General features: G+C 37.9%; 3 protein-coding genes across 3 annotated transcripts; 2 read left to right on the forward strand and 1 right to left on the reverse strand.

Moving 5' to 3' along the window:
* The first annotated feature begins 1,577 nt into the window (after positions 1-1,577).
* Positions 1,578-2,643, forward strand: LOC139729660 (interleukin-17C-like). Its single transcript, XM_071640590.1, has 2 exons — positions 1,578-1,583; positions 2,083-2,643. Exons 1-2 carry the CDS (start codon positions 1,578-1,580, stop codon positions 2,641-2,643), a joined length of 567 nt encoding a protein of 188 aa, XP_071496691.1.
* A 6,311-nt stretch (positions 2,644-8,954) lies between these two features.
* Positions 8,955-13,430, reverse strand: LOC139729671 (spectinabilin polyketide synthase system protein NorA-like). The gene is made up of 5 exons (XM_071640601.1): positions 13,151-13,430; positions 12,755-12,958; positions 10,960-12,191; positions 10,532-10,625; positions 8,955-9,871 (listed from the first exon to the last, which is right to left on the reverse strand). The coding sequence occupies exons 1-5, from the start codon at positions 13,428-13,430 to the stop codon at positions 8,955-8,957; spliced, it is 2,727 nt and encodes a 908-aa protein (XP_071496702.1).
* A 3,109-nt stretch (positions 13,431-16,539) lies between these two features.
* On the forward strand, positions 16,540-19,740 carry LOC139729680 (uncharacterized). The gene is made up of 2 exons (XM_071640613.1): positions 16,540-16,551; positions 19,180-19,740. Exons 1-2 carry the CDS (start codon positions 16,540-16,542, stop codon positions 19,738-19,740), a joined length of 573 nt encoding a protein of 190 aa, XP_071496714.1.
* Positions 19,741-21,087: the final 1,347 nt, after the last annotated feature.

A 21,087-nucleotide genomic window follows, 5' to 3' on the forward strand; every position in this document is an offset into this window, starting at 1 on the left:
AGATTATTTCACAATTAGAGACTTGATACTGAAACATATCAATAGCATTCTTATAAGGTATCTGAACAAAATGTCCTTTGTTTATTCTTGTAGAGTGGATAAGGGAAATATAATCAAGAGAGGATTTTGTTCTTTACATTAGAAAAGACTTGCACTTCATGTTCATACCGACTTTCTCTTAATCGTGGCATCTGAACACATGTGTCAGAAATTTAAAGAAAACACTCCGAGGTATTTACCTCATTTGACATCTAATTCTTTTTATGTGAAATTGAACGATTGCACCCATAAGTTAATATGCATGATATTTTAGGAAAAGAAATGAAAAAAAAAAGCCGGCAAAGTAGACGTGTCGCTATCATAATATGTGACACTATACTCTCATTTCCATCTTGTGTTTAAAGCTTGCCGATAACACTTTGCCTTTATTTGCAGTGTTTTGTACGCAATTTGCAACTCCTTTCCAGTCTCATATATATTATACATAATAATTTGTATAAAACGTGGCAAAGGTGGCGAAACCAGAAGGAGATGGAGGGGAACTCTACCTTGTATGCCCTTTTCTAGGGTAGAGGTTATGTCGACATCTCATATTTGTAGTTTCTTCTTGGCTTTCATATTACCTTCTTTTCACCTTGAAAGTCAGACCTTTGTATTCCCTTGTTTTCTTGATATATGAATATCAAGTTATCTATAAAATATCCACCTTTGTATGAATCAAATTGGCCTTGCTTAGGTTTATATGGCTTCGGGTTCTTTTTCCCTCTTCAGGAAGGAAACTATTCCCCCTGATAATTTTTCTGCTACGCTTAATATCCCTTTTACATCAGTATCTTTAGCTGTGTGTTTGAGTTGCTCTCATAAATGTTGTTTCAGAAACATAAACTCTGTCGAGTGACAGATCCTTTAGCGTCACAAACTGTTTAATCTATGTCAGCTCGCGTCAAGTTTCTCTCTATCTAAAACACTTCATCACAGTTCTGCGTCACCAAATAATGACTTCAGAAGTAGTCTTTAGTATTCTTGCAATAAGTATTTTTGTTTGATAGTACTTTGGTCAGTTCCAAGGTAAGGATTAGCTCATTAGAAAAATATCCAATATCCAATTTTAAGTGGAACAATGTAAAGTGTGTTTAGGAAGGCTATTTCTGGCTCTATAATTTCATGTACATAATCTAATTATAGCGGCACCTCCAGGGAATTCCCTTGCCCATGGACTAGTTTCATATTTGAACAGGGTGTACAGACGATAGACCTTAGTTTAAACAGCACAAACAATAGGATCGGGATGCATATGATAGCGGGACGAAAGTGGGAAGTATTTGAAGACACGTTCCGTGTTCGTACAGGTGACATAATCTCCATCCGTGAAGCTGATGGTATAAAACTGGTCAGTGTCGTATTGTCTTCATCATCATACGCCTGCATGCCAGGATATCCAGTGAATATCACTTAGCATTTCTTGCCTGCAAAACTACCTCGACGTCAACCTACTGGAGAGGACCCTTAAACGTCTCAGTTGGAAAGGCACGCTATACCGTATGAAACAACTAGAGGACGTCAACAGCAAACTCAAAATGAACGTGAGTCCTAGCACAACTGTAGTTTGAAATGCACAGAGAATCGTGCCATTATATTTTACCGTCGCTCCTGATATGCATTAAGAGTTGGTATCGTTGCAATTACAATTCCACATGGTACTTCAGTTAACTCCCTGCGCTCATCTTTCATCTATCAAACACGAGAAAGACGTGTTGCGATCAGCCGTATGTACTATAATACATTCACTTTATTCTGTATGTGTCAGTTCATTCACGTTAAATTTTATTTTCTTTTGCAAAAGCCGCGTCTCATTAGTCCATGGAAATTAATAGAAGGTCAATATTCATCATAACTACGTCTTCCATTTGAATAATATGTCACTGCATTACAACTCCGTTGCTTGTTGAAATGTAAATAGTATTTCAGTTGGTGTTCACTTAACTGCATATTCTGAAAAAGAAAAATCAGTTTGACTTAATTTCATGCATATGGACGTAATGATGTATCATTTACCAATATCTTTATTCTTTGCTTCATCAGACCCTCCTCCTGCTTACGTCGATGACAGTAGCCATCTTCCAGACCGTTACATCTTCGCCAGTCCCGAGCACCTCTCAGGCATGTCTGCCAATAGACGCAGCTGATTCCCATCGACGAGAACTGAACTCTAATCTTTTCTATCCTAAAGCGCCAGCATTCGCAGTACAAAGTTTCAACCTGTCGACCAGTGACATGGGCTTGGCCGGTACGTCAAGCTGTCCGTTTGATGGCGTCTCCAGCCCGCAGGACTGCCCCGTAGGAGCGAAACCAAATGCTGGAAGTCCGGAAATCACGAACCAAGACGGCTCGTGTCCATGGACCTACGTGGAGTGTTTCGATGCTGACCGTATCCCAATGGCGATCACTATGGCTCAGTGCCAGTGTTCGGCATGTCTGGACCCTTACACAAACGAGGTGGATCCCAACCTTCGATGTCAACCTGTAATGTACAACATGAAAGTCCTACAGAAGACCCAGTGTGTGGATGGCCACTTCCGGTACGAGCAGAAGACCCTTCAAGTCCCCGTGTCATGTGCCTGTATGCGCAGGAGACGTGTCTAGGAAGGAGTACCTTTCTCATGATAATGAAGATTGAACGTCTTCCGAGTTTCGAAAAATAGGCTCAACTTAATGTATTCACTGTCTGATATGTGTATTCCTTGCCTTGTATTGTATTCAAATATAATGTATTTTTATCTTGCCTTTTACTGTCCCGTAAGATTGTCTAAATTCCAGTTTTGTCGAACTTCTTCAGGTAAAGATATGGGCAATCTTGACGACATTCAGTCTGCAAACATACGGACAACAGAGTGCAAAATTCATTTAGTTTGTATATTGATCGTGCGTTCACCATCAACTTCTGTTGGTTGGACGTTACTTTGTTACCATCATTGTTTTTAAAGAAGCCATCATCTTCAGGAAGAAGAGGAAGAAATAATGTTCTGGCATTTCCTCTCGATGGAAACGCCCCAAATCTACAGAATCTGAAATAACAATGTGGACGTCTCAAAATGGACAAGCTCATCATTCGTGAAGCCTGCCTAGGCAAATCCAATGTCTAGTAAGATCGCATCATCTTTATACTTGATTTGAAGCATATCTAATCAAAGACAAGACGTGACCATTTTAATTGTAGACATCCGCATGTAGTCTAAAAGCACTGTTATCCGCTTTTGTGCAGCATCATCCTAAATATTCAATAATCTATCATCTTTTAACACATTACAACACTAATCACAACATGCTTTTCTTGAATACGTATGTGTATACGTATACAATGTACGTATGAATACGTATAATACGTTTCTTGAATTCTTGAATATTCACGACATGCAAATATATGTAATTGTCCTATGGACAAATTGTTATATTTTTAAAGTGCCTGCGAGTACTTATTCGTATAGAATGTAATATATTACTCAATGATGAGTGCGGAAAAAAAGTTTGGTTTGACGTTAAGTAGCCACTATGTGGCGGTAATTTGTGTCAACTTGAGGAAAAAATATTCATATTAGTATAAAGATATCTTGTTAAATTTATTCTTACGTATTTCATTCATTTACTGTGTATTTATTATTCTGTGTATATTAAGCCATGCAAATTTGCGTTTACTTTTTTTAATAAGTTACATTGTTATATGAGAATTTCATGTCTTACTGCTTCCTTCTTCAAACCTATGTCTATGCGAGTCTTTCTCGTGTTTAATAAAAGCAATAGGAAATGAAACAAAAGAAGAGTCTGACGTCTGCTGTATTTGTATTGGTATTGGAGCATCCACGTGGATAATGAAGTTTTAAGCACCAAGAACATAGCAACAGTGACGTAGAAAGTTCATGATAAGATCTTCAAAGTTTGATTTTTTATGTTATTCAAAGTAAATCTGATCTTTGGAGAGAAACTTTATCCCCCCCCCCCCTTCCCGCTTGGCGATATGCTACAGAGGACCCCGTGAGAGTTTGAGTGCGTGATGCCTAGATTATAGCGCCACCAGCGTCAGTAACTTTATGTTTACAAAGCGAGTGACAAGACACAATTTAGTCCGTGTTGTCCAGTACGGAATCGATGCACCTAAGAACAGTCGCCGCATATCAAGTCTATTGGTATGGTGGCTTTGGTGGATTCCTATTAAATGTTGCTATCATTAAAGTTTAAATACGAGTTGGTGCTTATCTGCATAATAACAAGCAATGGGCGTAGGGTGGGGCATATTTTTTGCCTTAAAATCTGTTCTTACTTTCAGTCAATGAACACATAATGTGCCGCAGCGTCAGAATACAACAACATTATTATAGCCGTATGTAGCATGGATATCAATGAGAATAACATTGTGAAATTATGGACAAATATAACTTAGTATAGTAACTCTTATATACAAAAGCGCACATCACGAGCGCGAAGCGCGAAGTTCCTTGCGGCCGGGGTTCAGGGCCCTTAAAGCAGGCTCTGGAAGCTCTAGGGTTCTAGATGCTCTCTCGTGCTATCTAAGGCTTATTTTTCAACGTACGATGACATTTAGTAAGAAATCATTTCAAGCGGGAGACACAGACCCAGGGCGGGAGAAATCAAATCTCAAGCGGGAGAACGGGAGATTTTGCAAAAAAGGGAGATCTCCTGTCGAAAGCGGGAGAGTTGGAGTTTCTGGCAGTATTCATTATGATATGTATAAAGCAAGTAATAATTCATCAAATTTAAACTAGCAGTTAGTTTTGTGTTTGTCTACATTGCTCTCCCTTTAACATTAATATTTCTTCTGTAACCGTCTATCCAAAATTCCGTTTTCAAGCAGCGCAATTCTTTGTCAATTTTTTAAACTTTCAATAAGCAGTCAATAATATCTTAAATAAAGCACCATTTTAATATCTATGGACAATATTGATTTTAACCCTCGTTAAAACTCACTGTCATCAAAAACTAGTTACGATCATTCCACAATAGCTGTGAATCTAACATTGTTACCAAATTTTTATCAGTATATCAAAGTATACTAAAGTGTAGTGCTCATTCATTGTTCACTCCATTAGAAGTCATGATGCTCTTACACAGACAATCACATGCACATTTCAAGCCAAAAACCAGATTAAATTATATAAAGTGCACTATACTCTTTAAAAAATGTTTAGTTTGCCCCCCCCCCCCCAAAAATAGACTCATATTTTCCTTTGTCTTGTCTCTTGTCATTATCATTCTATATTTATGTTTCAACTTGTTTTGATAAACAAAATTATATCATATTATATATATATATATATATATATATATATATATATATATATATATATATATATACATGAGAAAAATCATAAGAAAACTCTAACAGACAGAATAAAAACAAGTTCCTGGACAATACAGCAAGATTCTTATGGGGCTTGATGTCAGATTACAAAGCATGATTTTTATACGATAGTAACTGATGATTTGCTTCGACATTTCTAAACTTAGTGTAGATGACGAAACATTCCCCATACGTTCTTTGAAATAATCATGACTATGAAGTGAAAATAGTTACTACTCATATGTTTAGTTTGAGTTTATTTTATCTATACACGGAAATAAAAGCCTGCTTTCAGCTGGACAGCTGTTTTTCAGCAAGGCCGTGTTTTACATCGAATAACAAAGCATACATACACACGGCGAAAATGCAAACATATACAATGATATACAATAAATGACAAGCACTGAACAATTAGTTACAAAAGAAAAAGATATCAAAAAACACAAAGAGAAAATCGATATACTTCTATGGACACATAAGGGACTTCCGCTAACTTCATGATCTCTTTGTAGAAACTCTTGATGTCACTATTTGTTCTTAAATGAACAGGAAGATTATTGAAAGTTTTACATGCAACATATGATGGGCTGTTTCGGACAAAATTAGGACGAGGTTTTGGCATCACAATTTGAGCATTTGAGTTTTGTAGAGTGTAATTTTCAAAATGATCTGAGTTGAACACCAGAGGACAGAGTTGTTGGAGCAAGGTTATACAACAGTTTGAATATAAAGATTAAGGCTTGCTTTCCTCTTCTTTCTTTGAGTCGGTCGACCTGAAGAGAAGAATAAAGAGTTTCCCTATTGTAACGCACCATTCTTAGGCATCTGTTCTGAATAACTTGCAATCGATTTGGTTGACCCGAGTGACCAGTCCTCCACATTACACTACAGTAGTCCAAATGGGGTTGGATTAGAGTTTTGTACAACAACAGGGGAGGTATCCTTATCAATGTTCTCTCTTGTATGCTTGACTGCATGAAAGACTTTAAGCGTTTTGCTTCTAACGTTTTCAATTTGTGGGGTCCATGTTAGGTTTTTCATCGAGAATGACCCCGAGATATCTGCAGTCTGAAACTCTTTGTAGATATAATATATTTCCATCAAGGATGACCAGGTACATCATGATAACACAAGAACGTTTTGTATATACTATGAAGAGTGTTATCGCAAAAAAAAAAGCTTACTCCACTTTTGTTAAGTTGAGATATCTCTGATCGAATCATCTACAAACAAAGTAATTAACAATAAAGTATAGGATATTCTCAGTCATAACTTCTAGAATATTCCTTGTTACGTCACAAGTGAGGTATTACTGGAAAGGTATATTTTGCTTTATATGATGATGGACGTACTTTGAAATGTTTTAAAGTGGCGCTTAGCTCCTTCTGCAATAAAGCTTTTCATAAACATATATATATATATATATATATATATATATATATATATATTACATCATATTAAAACAAATAACACAAGACTCACCTTTGTTCGCACACATTGTAAATGTCAGGAATTGTTTTATACTTTGAATTCAATAGCTTAGTGGTTCTACTAAAGCAACTTTTACCTTTATGAATCCCTTCTTGTTTCCGATACTGCAGTAGATACACATTAACAAAATTAATGTATATAGATATGAGAACATCAGTGCTTCCCACAATTACAGAGTAAATGTTTAACAAATAATATGGATATTTAAATCAGTGCGATGATGATCGCATCAAACTGCGAGACTATAAGCGATTCAACGTTTTAACTTAATTGTTGGAAAACAAACTTTACCATTTTATCATTTTTAGATTTTGAACTCTTTTTCTTGACTCGTCAATATGAAAATCAGTCAGAAGCACTTACTTTCCAAGTTGCACCATTTCACCTGATTATTGCATTCCACGTCAAGGTATCCTCACACAGACCATGCAGACAATGTCAAAATATGTTGATTTCAGCGGCATTTGCATTGTTTTGTCTTGTTTATGAGAAAAATAGCCTGAATGAAATCGGTATGCACACATACAGTTTGTAAAGTAGAATTACAGCTCAACTGGATTGCTAGCACGTTTTCTTTTTCCACAATCAAGTCAGTAAAGCTACAACGGAATAGGATTCACAGTGCGCCATAATTCTCGACACTGTTTAAATAATGTGACTAGACTGTGTTCTGAATAATGCATTCTTTCGGTGAGGACTGTCTGTAAACCAGCAGCGTTCATCCTCCCTTAGGATCGGCGATCCATGAAAATATGGTACAAGAATACTGACACCTCCTCCCCCCCCCAAAAAAAAAACAACAACAAACAAACAAACAAACAAACAACAACAACACCAGCAACCCACATGATAAGGTGAAACAAAACTTTGAGAAATACATGCATAATGTCTTCTATATTATATTCATATAAATGATAACTGACTTTCATTGTGCTACAGTATATAATATGCATGACTAACGCATATTAAACAATATAAAGGCTTGCATATTATCTGAACGTAAACGGTATACCCATTATCTTCATTTCTATGAATAAAACGTCAGTTGACTCCAATCATCTTGTGTAATTGGACACGAATTATGTCGCATACAGTGCAAATGAATTTACAGGATGGTATATTGATGATAGAATGAGGGTCGCTTTCTTGAACTTTTGGAACTTTTTTTTTTTTACTTTTATAGACTAAGATGATATTCCTCAGCACACGCAGGGAAGCAGAAAAGATCTTGCATGTGCTGTCCACGAAACATCAGCTACTGTATGTAGGCTGTTGGACTGATCTCTTTCCTCCAGTCATCTAAGAGACATTGCATTAGATTAGAAGACTACTGCAGTTTGTGATGTCACAAACAAAGAAAGAGATAGCAGAGGAAATTATATAATCCTTATTATGTCAGCGACAAAGAAATTCCTGAAGAAACTGAAATTCTTTTCATATCGTTTTTACATCTTATGTGCCATCATAAAATGTAGAAGTCTCCTCAACCATCGATGGCAGCTGTGAAACTTGAAAATTCAGAACTATTGAAATAATATTCCTGCATTCATTCAATTCACCTTGTACAATCCACACATTTATTTGAGAGAACTCGTCCTGAAACAAAGTTACTGTTCATACATGTTTTTGTTTGTTTTGTTTTGTTTTTGACACTGGATTCAGAGAAAGACTCAACTGTTGTGGCTGTAATTGCAAATATTTTGCTGCCTCTTCAATATGAATGATATCGTTCAGTACGGAATGCCCCTCCCACTCCAAAGTTGCACTAGCTTCTATGACTCAATCAAAAGGGGATTATATGTATATATATATATATATATATATGTATTGAAACAAGAGAGGGAAAACTGACCAGAAACAAACAATAATAAATAGTGAGAACTTTGAGCAAAGAAAATGGGTTTTCATCGGGATTCGAACCCGAGACCTCCGGATTACTAGACCGGTGCTCTACCGACTGAGCTATTGAAAGCCCTAGATCAGTATTCGTTCCAAACCCTTAACTCTCTTTGCTCGTGTGGTCACAAGCTATAGTGTGTGTATGTGTGCCACACACACACACATTAACCTTTGTTAATGTTTTACTCTTTTTTTTGTCCGTTGCTCTCGATTACATCGTGTGTTTCCATGGATATGTAGGGAGCGAAACAACTTCGTATGGGCCTTCTTGAAAGAGTTTATCATGTCCAATCTGAAAGCCCTCGACATGTAGCCTTGAGACTGACCTTAGAAGGTTGAACACATCATCTGAGAGTATATTGGTATCAGACGGTCTTTGCAAGGATCCTGTCACTACTACGTCATTAGTGCAAACCGTTGATGTTGTAGCCACTTCCTGAATGACGGGAGATAAAACTGGATGAGGACCGATTTGCAGGAAGAAATTGAATCCATCTTGCAGAAGTTTCTGAATGGCAGTCATAAATTTTACCGGCTGTCGAACGTTCATCCACCAATACATAGCACTGTTGACTTCTCTAAAATCGGAGTAATTGCTTGTGACCGTTGAAACAAGGGGAACATTCGGTGTCATGTTGGTAGTGTGTTTCTCCTCAGAGAATTTTAGAAACTCTAATTTCGACAACAAAGACTCACGTATCTCTTCCTGTTGGAAGCTGTGGAAACCGTTGTTGACGTTGAGCATCTTACACTTTATTCCCTGTTCTCGAAGATTCGCTGTGAATTCATCTAGTGCCTTATAACCTCCTGCCAAGACTATTTCTGTCGGGCTGTTAACTGCTGCAATATCGATTTCACTATCGTATCGACTGTTCTTCAGGCGTGTTTCGATATCTTCAACGTCATGCAATATGGCTACCATCGTACCAATGCCATATGTCTTATTCAGCTCACGCCCTCTAATGTATATGAGACGAACAGCATCATCAAGAGTCAAGTGCCCGGCGGCATGAGCTGCGGCCACCTCGCCGACGCTCTGCCCCACGATTGCATCTGGGCAGATTCCCCGAGAGCGGTAGTATTCAGTCAACCCAACTTGGACAGCAAAGAGGGAGGGTTGTGCAACATCTGAAAACGTTTTAAAGGTAAGTAGAAGCAGCAGATTAGTTATTCGGTGTGCCTAAGACTACTGATTGTTATCCACGCGTCATCTCTTGTTAGTTTGCTTGTTTTGTATACCCGCAAGAAACAAGAAACATTATCTAATTATACTTTTATTTAATATTAGCGAATTAGTTTTACTGCACACGCACAGCACTCACTCACATCTTCCTTTTCACTCTAACGCGTGATATTGCAATATCAAACAAATAAAACTACTTTCGGTGAGGGGCAAACCTGAGTAACAATGACGCCATAAGCCCAGTCAAGCCATATGCTTATGATGATGGTCTCATGCTTCCTTAATGAATCCTATGTACTGCTTTTTTTCTGTATTATTACGCAATTATAGATGTTTTACAAAACATTAGTTGTGTACGTAGTATAAACTGCACTTTTGTCATATTCTCCTTCGCCATTTGGTTGTTTTTTCAATCGTCACACTCATGAAATTAGTTTTGATTTGATTTGATTTTGAGCAGATACGAACTGAATTATTATAAGAAAGCTGAATCAGCCTTAAAATAAATCAAAGTGATACAATTTGAAAAGAACATTTGTTTATTTGACCTGATTATATCAAATTGAGGAACAATAACATCGCTTTTGAGACTTATTACCACTGACCTGTTTGGTTTATTTTCTCTTGGTCATCTTCATCCGTCAAGAGGTGTACCAGTGACCACGTTGCTCCACATCTTGTAAGTATTTTGTCAATGTTCTATCATCGGAAAAAAAGCAAAAGCAAAAACAACAACAGCAAAAATGTATATTTATATAAACTGGAAAACTCTTACACTTTTCCGAAAAAGGAGGAACAGTGAAAGGAAAGCTACGCACTGTTTTTCCTTCTTTTCTCATTATATCACTTATAAATATATACATATTATGTATATAATATGGCTTATCGAAGACAAACTGGTAATCTTTCTGGCAAGATAACATAATTCAAGGCGTATTCGAATTCGTCAGTGGAATCAATATAGTAGAGATAAGAGAAATAGAACAGAAAGAAGGAAAGGACAGAAAGAATAAATTCGATGATTTGAGAATACCTGTATGACACTGCGGAATTTCGGTTCTTCTGCCATGAGACGACGAGCCATTCCCCGCCACTGGGAGCCCATCCCGGGGTAGACGAAGACCAAGCGACGAACTGGAATGCTCGTATCCCCAGCCTGGCCCTCTATGACAGTAGTAGCGGCTTTGACATCTTGTTGGAGTTTAAGTCTGATCTGGTTCCTTGCATCACTTGGGGATCTTATGATGATACCCACGCGATGGTCGAGATGGCTGGACCGTACACCTGCAGTGTACAATGCGTTTTTATACAAAATCTCGTCATCTCTTATTACTTCTGCCATAAAGGCTTCCCACTTCTGGAGGTATTGAGCGAGTGCGTCCCTGCTTGCTGCCGATAGGAACAAAACTGACGGTTTCTCTGTGACTTTCCCATTAAAAAGTTGTGTTTGTCTGTTTCTAGGTTCAAAACCTTCCAGAACTATGTGAGCATTGGCACCATCGAAACCAAATGAACTGCAACCAATCAACTGCTTGGCCCCACTTGGCCATTTAGTAATTTCCGTTGAAACACACAGGTTCAAGGGTGAAAGGTCGACGTTCTCATTTCCTTTACTGAACTGTACTTGCTTTGAAATCTTTTTGTTTTGCAAGCTTAGTGCAGCCTTGATTACACCAGCTACGCCAGCTGCTGCATCGGCATGGCCAAAATTTGTCTTTAAGGATCCAAGGAACAGCGGAGTTTGATCTGACCGACGTATGAATCCCAAAGCTTCACCTATAGCATTGGCGCCTGATGCGTCCCCGGCACTAGTACCGGTACCGTGCAGGTCGAGGAACGCTACGTCTTCAGGGTTGACTTTGGCATCACCGCACGCCTTTTTGAGGAGGGCAATCTGTGCTTCATAACTAGACTGACCGATTCCAGACGTTCGACCGTCGTTAGAGAACGTTCCTCCCCGAATGACCGCGTAAACCCTGTCTCCATCCTCAATGGCCCGTTTCAATGGCCTGAGAACGACAGCCCCTACACCTTCCCCACGACAGCGGGCCGAGTCATCAAATGTTTTGCCTTTCCCTTCTTGGGCGTCATCGTCGCCCTGAGAGAAAATGCTTGTCCCACCTGCTACAGCCATGTCACACTCGCCTTTCCTCAGTGCTTTCCATGCAAGGAGAATTGCATCCAGAGATGACGAGCACGCTTTGTTCACCGTCAAGCTAAGTCCACGAAAGTTGTACTCATACGATATTCTATTTGATACCATATGTGACCCTGCATCACAAAACAAACAGAAAGTCGCCAGGCATAAAACTTTAGCTAAGAGCATATTCTGAAAGAGCAGACTTTAATCTTTAAAATGATGTATAACTCAAACCAAATGGACTCTCCTACCCTATCTAGATATTGGAAAGCAGGCACACACTCAGGAAAAGGGTGAACTGAGAAAAGATGCTCTGAAGTACAGTGTCTATTCAAGGGCTTAATCTTTACCAAAGCCGTGCTGCCTGTGCGATGAATGGTTAGTTATAGGAGTTGAAAGTGAAGAGTGTGTACAAGGTTTCTCAGAAATGAAAAGGAGACTGTAAAGAAACATTAAATCACACTTTTCTGCAAAAAAAAAAAAACAATGTTCGAGATAAACTGCTAAAAAACACTTTCCTGCCCGTTTTATGATCCCAAATTTTAGCATAATGTAGAAGAAAACTTGCTGTTTCAGAAAAGATGAAAAAGTCAAGATCGGCTCGGTTGACCCATTTCACCTATTTTCAGTGCTCACACAAAATCAGTGTGCGACTTTTGGTTCGTTTTGTGATGCACGGTCACATAATGTGAATTACCACTATTTTTGGTGTACAGAATGACAACGTCCGTAGGAACTCCAATAAGGAGGCTGAACTCACTCGCAGCCATGCCCATATACACTCCGATGGTCGATCCACGTACCGACTGGGCTGGTATTTCTGCGTCTTGAAGGGATTCCCAAACCACTTCGAGAAGGATCCGAACCTGTGGATCCATTTTGTTTGCCTCTTCTGGAAATGGAGAAAAAAAAAACAGAACATGAAATATGTAACGTAAGCTGCAATTGGACACCCAGGCTCTAAAGTTAATTTGCATTGCATTAGTAAAGTAAAGAAATCCTTTTAGTTTGTCGCAGAGACTGGCCGAAATACGTCCTAACGGAGAAAAACATATCCCCCTGCACCTCTAAAAGAATAAGATACCTGGAGATATTTTGAAGAATTCTCTGTCCAAGTATTCTTGATCCTTTTTGAGGTATCCAGCACACTTGTACTTCTTCCAGGGACACTTCTCACCAGGGGAAACGTAGGACACCTCGTCAGAGGGTTCGGGAGGGATAGATGTTGTGCAGTCCATGCCCTTGTCAAGCACATCCCAGAACCTGTAGACACTGTTAATGCTGTCGGCGAATCGACATCCGATGCCAACGATGGCGACCTTGCCATCGACCGACATCGTTGGGTCGGTTAAGGAGTCCGTCATACTTCCTTCGACTGTGGCAACTTAGAAATAGTATCATAAATGGTACAAAAATATTAATAAAAAGTCATTAACTCTGTTTTAGATTTGAAAAAATATGACAATGATAAGAATGTCATTGTTCAGAAGGGAAAAGAGAAAGTATAGCAAGGTCTTGACGTTCATATCAGTCTTTCTGCAATTAATTGTAATCAGGCATGAAAAGAATAATCATAATGTTTATCAAAAGAAGTCTTAAATATTAAGATGTTTATCTATTCTTTTTAGAAAATTATTGATAGCATATGTTGCAGTGGACACTCTTTCGGTAGAAATTTTACCCGAAATAAGCTTGGACGCTCCTGTAGCTAGAAGAAGACATTTACCCATTGTATGTACACCAAAGAAGAGAATGTTTAAGCATATCATATCGTAATGCTACCACATAATAATGGAACTTGCCATGCATTGCTCACAGAGCGTTGATATACAAGGTGATCTTTTACAAACTAATAAATCAGTAGGACCATCAACGGCACAACCTGGGCCAGCAGCATGTTCTACCACTTTTGTGGAAGTCTAAAGTTTTTCTTGGAAATAAGTTTCATTTATGCTAGGTGTGTTGTTATGGCTGATTCTTCTTACAAAATAAAAGGACACGCAATAATTACTCATACTACAGTTATTGATACTACACACTACAGTTATCGAATAAGAAAAACACAAAGAGCAGCTTTTAAGTGTAGATTAAAGGGATCGTATAGTATTGGTTGAGACCTGACTTTAGGTTTCTAGCATTCTGTTTGTGTGTGTATGCAATAATGATAACTCTCTTCTATAAGACATAAAAGAGAATGTTATTCCAATAGGGATTCAATGTTTATTTCATGGAAAGTGGTTTTGCAATGCCTGAGATATCCCAAACAGAGCAATTCTAATAAAAAGTGGGATCCACCGTTTGGATCCTTCAACCATTTCAAAATCGATTTTCATCTATAAATAAATTTTTAATTCTTAACATGGTATGCTCTGTATTATTTCATAAGTGATTTCTTGCTATCTCACAGTTAAAAGCCCAATCATTATCTCCACAAATACTATACTAGACTTTAGACTTCGGAACGCGTGAACATCTGGCTTGTTGTACTGCCCTCAGTGCACTTGCCCCTCAGTGTACTAAGCTATACTGGCTGGTAATTCTAATTCTAATTTTTCTTTCAATGTTAGTACTTGTATGTTCACTCTTTAGGTTTCCCGTATCTCTTCCGATGACTCGCATGTCGAGTCGTTCTCTTTTCACCATTTTTCAAATCATATTATTACACTATTGTCAACATAGTTAAATCAATTGTTCTTACATCTGCAGAATGTGGTCGTCTGTTTATCACTATTTGTATTGAGAAGGTTCTGTTAGTGCCCCAGGTAATTTTGCCTTTCATTTTTGTTTTTTTTTCTTTATTTTGGTCCTACGTTGCATCCGTGCTCCTCATCTTACACTCTGTTCAGAATTTTGGACCTACGCTTAACAAGCTCGCTTTTAAGTAGGTTCCATCATATTTCTTTAGCGTTATACGTAGAACCAAACGTACGATGATTGACCGCTATGTTTTACATGCTTACATTGATTTACTGTGCATCCAAGCCGGATATTATGATTCACTATGTTTTTATTATATTTGATGTACATTCCTTCATTGAGAAATATGAAAATAAATTATATTAAAATCAAATTGAAATACTATACTATTCCTTTAATGCTATCTCGAATAGCACAGTGCTATTCTCAAAGCAACACGAACATAGACATGGAAAAGTAGTAGCTGATGTCGAATTTACGAGGCAAAACAACACTGTGACATTAGGAATACAGGTACAAAAGTGACACCGGGATGATTGTGCGATTATGCGGTCAAAGAACAAGCTTACCTGTACTCGGAACAAGATATGCACTCACGAAGGAATTTGAAGCAAGGGAAGCAATTTAAAGTAGTTCACTATGCCGGATTACAGAGCAATGATAGCTGTCTCTGCCGTATCACACAGTGAGCGTACTAAGTTACCCTGGTTGCTTTGTGGCGCAAAAAACAGGTTTAACGTAAATGAGCCTACTAGCTTGTGATTGGTCGGGTCAAATATAATAGTCAATACGATACGTCAAGAGTCAACTGAGGCGTTCAATTTTTCTGCATTTTTTTTTTCTGTTGAACGTTCGTAAGTTTTTCATCACGTCTACAACTCATGTGGACCAATATTATAGCGATAGTGTTAATTCTTGCCATATATATATATATATATATATATATTATAAAGATCTGTACATGATATCCTTTTTCATTTGTAATCTTCATTTGCATTAGGGAACAGAAAGCAAGCCTTTGAAATAATGCATTATTCGTCTGTCATTTTTCATAATCAAAGCAAAACATTTGGTCGAATTCCACAAGGTGTTTCCAGACGGAATTATTCCATACCATTATTTTTGTCTTTCCGTGATTCTTAGAAGTGATAACGAATGCTGTTACTGAAGCACATCACTGGGCACCATAAAATCATCGTCTCACATAAATGAAGATTACACCTTCGCTCATTTTGTTTTTTATGTAGGTTTATTTGTTGCCATTGTATATACATTATGATTGTTCTGATACTTGCCATGTCGTAGTGTTAGTGTGTGAACTTACGTGGTACCTTGGTCTGCTGTCGGTGGTTTCAGTGACTGATCTGAATGTTTACTCAACTGATTATTATTATCATGATGGGGAATGTCACTTTACATCATTGGCGGTTGGCCTTTGTGCTGCTGAGTACAACTTATTTGTACCCAGCGTAGAGCCCCACTCACAAGCATTGCTTCTTTCGGGGTCCTTACAAAAATGTGAATTTTTGTATCAGCGGTTTCTGTTATCTTGTTATTTATGTTTGGTTTTTGAATAAAATTGAATGGAATTGAATTAACCGTCAGAGCCATTGTAGCGGCAAGCTTTCGTTTACTACTGTGGACTTACCCAAGCCAAGCGTTTCTTGTAACATCTTAGCTGACTGTCTGGTATGTTTTGGATGACTGGAGCATAAACAGGTGATAAAAGGCCTGTCTAGTATGTTTTGGGACGACTAGAGCATAAATAAGTGATGAATGGCCTGTCTGGTATGTTTTGGGATAACTGGAGCATGAATAGGGGATAAAAGGCCTGTCTGGTATGTTTTGGATGACTGGAGCATGAATAGGGGATAAAAGGCCTGTCTGGTATGTTTTGGTATGACTGGAGCATAGGTAGGTCATAAGATGACTGCCTGGTATGTTTTGGGATGGCTGGAGCATAAATAAGTGACAAAAGGCCTGTCTGGTATGTTTTGGGACGACTGGAGCATAAATAGGCGACAAAAGGCTGGTCCGGTATATTTTAGGATAACTGGACCATACTGGAGCTTGAATCTCCTTTTGTGAAAGGTATTTTTAAATGCGTATTTGACTTTCATAAACAACAACAACAACAACAAAACTGTTGACCATTAATAGAACATTAACTCTGTTTAGTGACAGATCATTAAACTTGATCAAGTTTAGTATCATTTCACTTTATTTAAAACACGTTGTCAGGAAAGCAATTATGATGCCAAATTATGTGATTTCAATAGCGTTTCTAGAACTGTTGGAATAAATATTTCTTGGTAATGATTCATTATGTTGAACTACGGATCAGACCATAAAAAGGGTCCAAATTGAAAATAGGAATACATGTGAATGCACCTATATATAGATTGTGTAAACTACGACTTTTCGCCAGTCTATACTTTTGAGTGCATATTTTGCAGACACTGAACAGTCGTAATGTCTTATGTAATACTGTGGTATGTTATTGTCCAATCAAACATTTTGTCAACACGTTACAGATTCCATTTAGGGTCTTGCCATGGGGCTCTCTGAATTCATCATTAGCAATTCCACACTCTACTTCGTTTCCCTCTCTTCCTCTTTCCCTCTGCCCCTCTCTAACCTTCTATGCAGAGCTTGACGGCAGGCACCAAATGGCTTAATAGTTGTACATGTTACTTTTTGTGTCTTACTGATCATATCCTGGTGAAAGTTTTAATGCAACAATAGTTTATAGTATATACACCAAAGTAGGCTGTATAATAATGATGGCTCGGTCACAGTAAGTTCATATTAATGTATAGTCTGTTTGTTTTTCTTCTACTTCTTTTTCTTCTTCTTTTTTATTACATAAAATTTGGCAACCTTACATCATCATTCTGGTCTTCTATCCGTTCTCCGTTTCTTTTTCACAAACACTGATTACTCGGGGCTTACAGCCAAACAAGCTAGCTTTCATGTAGGTCCCGTCATACTTCTCTTTGATCTTTGATTTGATTAAGAAGACTATTTCTGAGTGTATACACATATAATGTATTTATAGCAACATCTCCAGAGAATTCCCTGGCCGATGGATTAGTTTCATATTTGAACAGGGTGCGCAGACGATACACATGGGTTGCAGCAGTCCAAATGGTAGTCATGGAATGTAGATGGAAGGAACTAGGAAGTAATATGAAAACACGTTCCGTATTCGCACAGGTGACATAATCTTTATCCGGTAAGCCGGTGGTATATAACTCGTCAGTGTGGTGTTTTCTCCATTATCTTAAGCCTGCATGTGAGGATATCCAGTGAGTTACATCCAGCATTTCTCGCTAGGAAAGATACATCATTGTCTACCTACACTCGAAAAGATCCGAAAACCCTGCAATAGAAAATCCACAGGGAGAAGTCAAAGGACATCAATACGAAGCTCAAAATTAATGTCCTACCGCCTCTTTGCAATTCGTGTAGAACTATATCAATTTGTATGCGTTTGTGCTGTACAGCATTACCTAATTATTTCTTTGCGACGGTAATTCCGCATTGCAATAGATTTGACTGACTTTGCGCACTTATTAGCCAGCGAAAACCAAGAAAACTGTGTGTGGCAATTATAGCTCTTCTTCTACTCAGCTCCTTAAGTTAATCATGTGTTTACCATGTTATTCCATGTTGATATGATTTTGCAAAAGCCTTGTATGATAAAAAAGAAGAAATGCGTTTATCATAATTACATATACTTCAATTGAATAATGCAACATTTAACTCTTTTATTCTGTGAATGTCGATAGTTTTTCAGTTGATTGCTGCTTACTATAATTATATTCTCCCTAAAAAGCAATGGAGTATATGAATACAAGAACGACCCAAGTCCATGGAAGACCATTTCGAGTAAACTAAAAAAAAAAAACTTCATATCTTTTTATTTGTCCAATAATATTCTATTTACCTGTGATGGGAAGGCAACATTGTATATACAAATTACAACATATATTATTGTGACAATTAACATTTTCATTAATTGTGGAGAGGCCATTTTGTGTGGTGGACTTGGGTCGTTCTTTGATTCATATACATGATATTCTGCTATAGAGATGAGAGAAGGATGAGAGAGGGCGCTATTATATGAATGTAAGAATGACCCAAGTCAATCATTCTTACATTAATATAAGATTTAACTCATTCATTTCAGGCACTTCCGGGGGTAATTAGGATTTATCATTTATACACAAGATGAGTCCATGCATAAGCTACAATTTCCCATGTCAAACTGAATTTGGCCAAAAATTGGACTTGGGTCGTTCTTATATTCAGGTCTTCAATTGGTGGGGGGATTCCTTTTTTTTTCATTCTTCGTCGTGCGAGTATACACTTATCAATTATTAATCTCCTTAAATTGTTGTTTTGTCTCATCAGATCCTGTTTCTACTTACATCGTTGATTGCAGCCATCTTCCAAACCATCTTATCTTCACCAGTCCCGAGCACCTCTCAGACATGTCTGCCAATAGATGCAGCTGACTCCCATCGACGAAAGATGAACGCCAACCTTTTCTATCCTAAAGCGGCGGCATTCGCCGTACAAAGCTTTAACCTCTCAACCAGTGACATGGGCTTTACCGATACGTCAAGCTGTTCATTTGATGGTGTCTCCAGCCCTCAAGACTGCCCCGTAGGAGCGAAACCAAACCCTGGAAGTCCGGAGATCACAAACCAAGACGGCTCGTGTCCATGGACCTATGTGGAATGCTTCAATGCCGACCGTATTCCAATGGCGATCACTATGGCCCAGTGCCAGTGTTCAGCATGTCTGGACCCTTACACACACGAAGTGGATCCAAACCTTCGATGTCAACCTGTGATGTACAACATGAAAGTCCTACAGAAGACCCAATGTGTGGATGGTCACTTCCGGTACGAGCAGAGGACCCTTCAAGTCCCCGTGTCATGTGCCTGCATGCGCATGAGACGAGTCTAGGAACGAATTTCTTTTTTTTTATGGAGATCGTTTTCCGCGTATTCACTATTTAATGTACTTATTCCTTCAATTGTATTGTATTTGTAATATATTAATGTATTCATACACACCTTGCTTGCCATTCATCTGAAAGATTTTCATAAAAAAGATTTGCTGGACATCTTAACGTCAACACCGTGATATTAATAATTTTGATTGATTCATCAGTTTTCTATCAGCCAACCAAAAACAAAAAAAAAAAAAAACAAAAAAAAACAAAAAAAAAAACTTTGAGCTCGGTCGTACAGTTTCTGCGCCTTGGTCAGTGTTGGTATTTTGCATTTTGGAAGTCTGTGATTACTGTTGAAGAGCCGATATATTAAACGGCGGGATGATATTTTGACTATTTTTCTGATCTACTAGTATGGGAGTAGCTTCTAAAGCCTTGATACAGGTTTAACCTATTCTATTAAGAAATCTGAAATATTTATTTCATCTTACCTGATACTTATAATCAGCCACTGTGTGGTAAAACGTTTGTCCAACCCCCTTTGGAGCAATATCCCGAAACTGCCGGTCCGTATGCTCATATTGGAACATACGATGTTGTCTGTCATCAGATACGTATATCATTTAGGTGCAATGACTTAAAAGGAACAAGGTGATTGAAAGCTCTCTTTAACTGTTTACAACTGCTATTTTGTAATTGTCCAATGGACAATGTATTTTTCATCAAGGATCTGGTTTTTTTTAATATGTATTCACATAATGTATTCCGATAATGTGCATTGTATCTACTCTATATTGAGTGCCAGAAACAGAGTCAAGCTTGACCTAGTATGTTACAAGTAACCACTATGTGGTGATTTTGTTATCATCTCGCAGACAAACTATGCCCATGAATATAATAATGATTTTTTTTTTCTGGCAATGATTATTTACTCGTGGACTGCTTATTTATTTTACGTGCATATGCAGCAATATAGTAATCGTGCCAGGGAACGATACTTGAGAGTTATAAAGTCTCGTGTGAGACCTGACGGTATTCAATAAACGCAAGAGAAGACGAAAAGAAAAGAGAAAAAGACTATCCTATTAATCAGTTATTGTGTCGACCCTTTGTTTTGCGAATTACCAGATGACCTTTAAAACAGTATTTATTTCTTCTGAAAACATGATAAAGTAAGTAAAGAATAATACCAGACATTCATTCGTACTCACGTAACCTTGCGCAAATCATTGAATAATACATGCAACCCACACTCAAGTTTCAAGTTTCAAGTTTCTTTATTTCACCAAGCAAAGAAGATATAAAAACAAACAAACACATACAACAACATTAGAATACAATTACAAAATATCAGTTAA

Source organism: Diadema antillarum, unplaced genomic scaffold, assembly GCF_040938485.1.
Source record: "Diadema antillarum isolate AM-2024a unplaced genomic scaffold, OU_Dant_1.0 scf00000020, whole genome shotgun sequence".
In the NCBI taxonomy this organism is placed as follows: domain Eukaryota; kingdom Metazoa; phylum Echinodermata; class Echinoidea; order Diadematoida; family Diadematidae; genus Diadema; species Diadema antillarum.

Excerpts from the sequence above, each read along its gene's own strand:
- LOC139729671 (XM_071640601.1), bottom strand. The coding sequence starts at position 13,430 with ATGACGGACTCCTTAACCGACCCAACGATGTCGGTCGATGGCAAGGTC. Across the intron at positions 12,192-12,754 it reads CAAAAATAGTGGTAATTCAC|ATATGGTATCAAATAGAATA; the intron begins ATTATGTGACCG and ends ATGCAGGGTCAC. Across the intron at positions 9,872-10,531 it reads AGAGAAAATAAACCAAACAG|ATGTTGCACAACCCTCCCTC; the intron begins GTCAGTGGTAAT and ends AAACGTTTTCAG.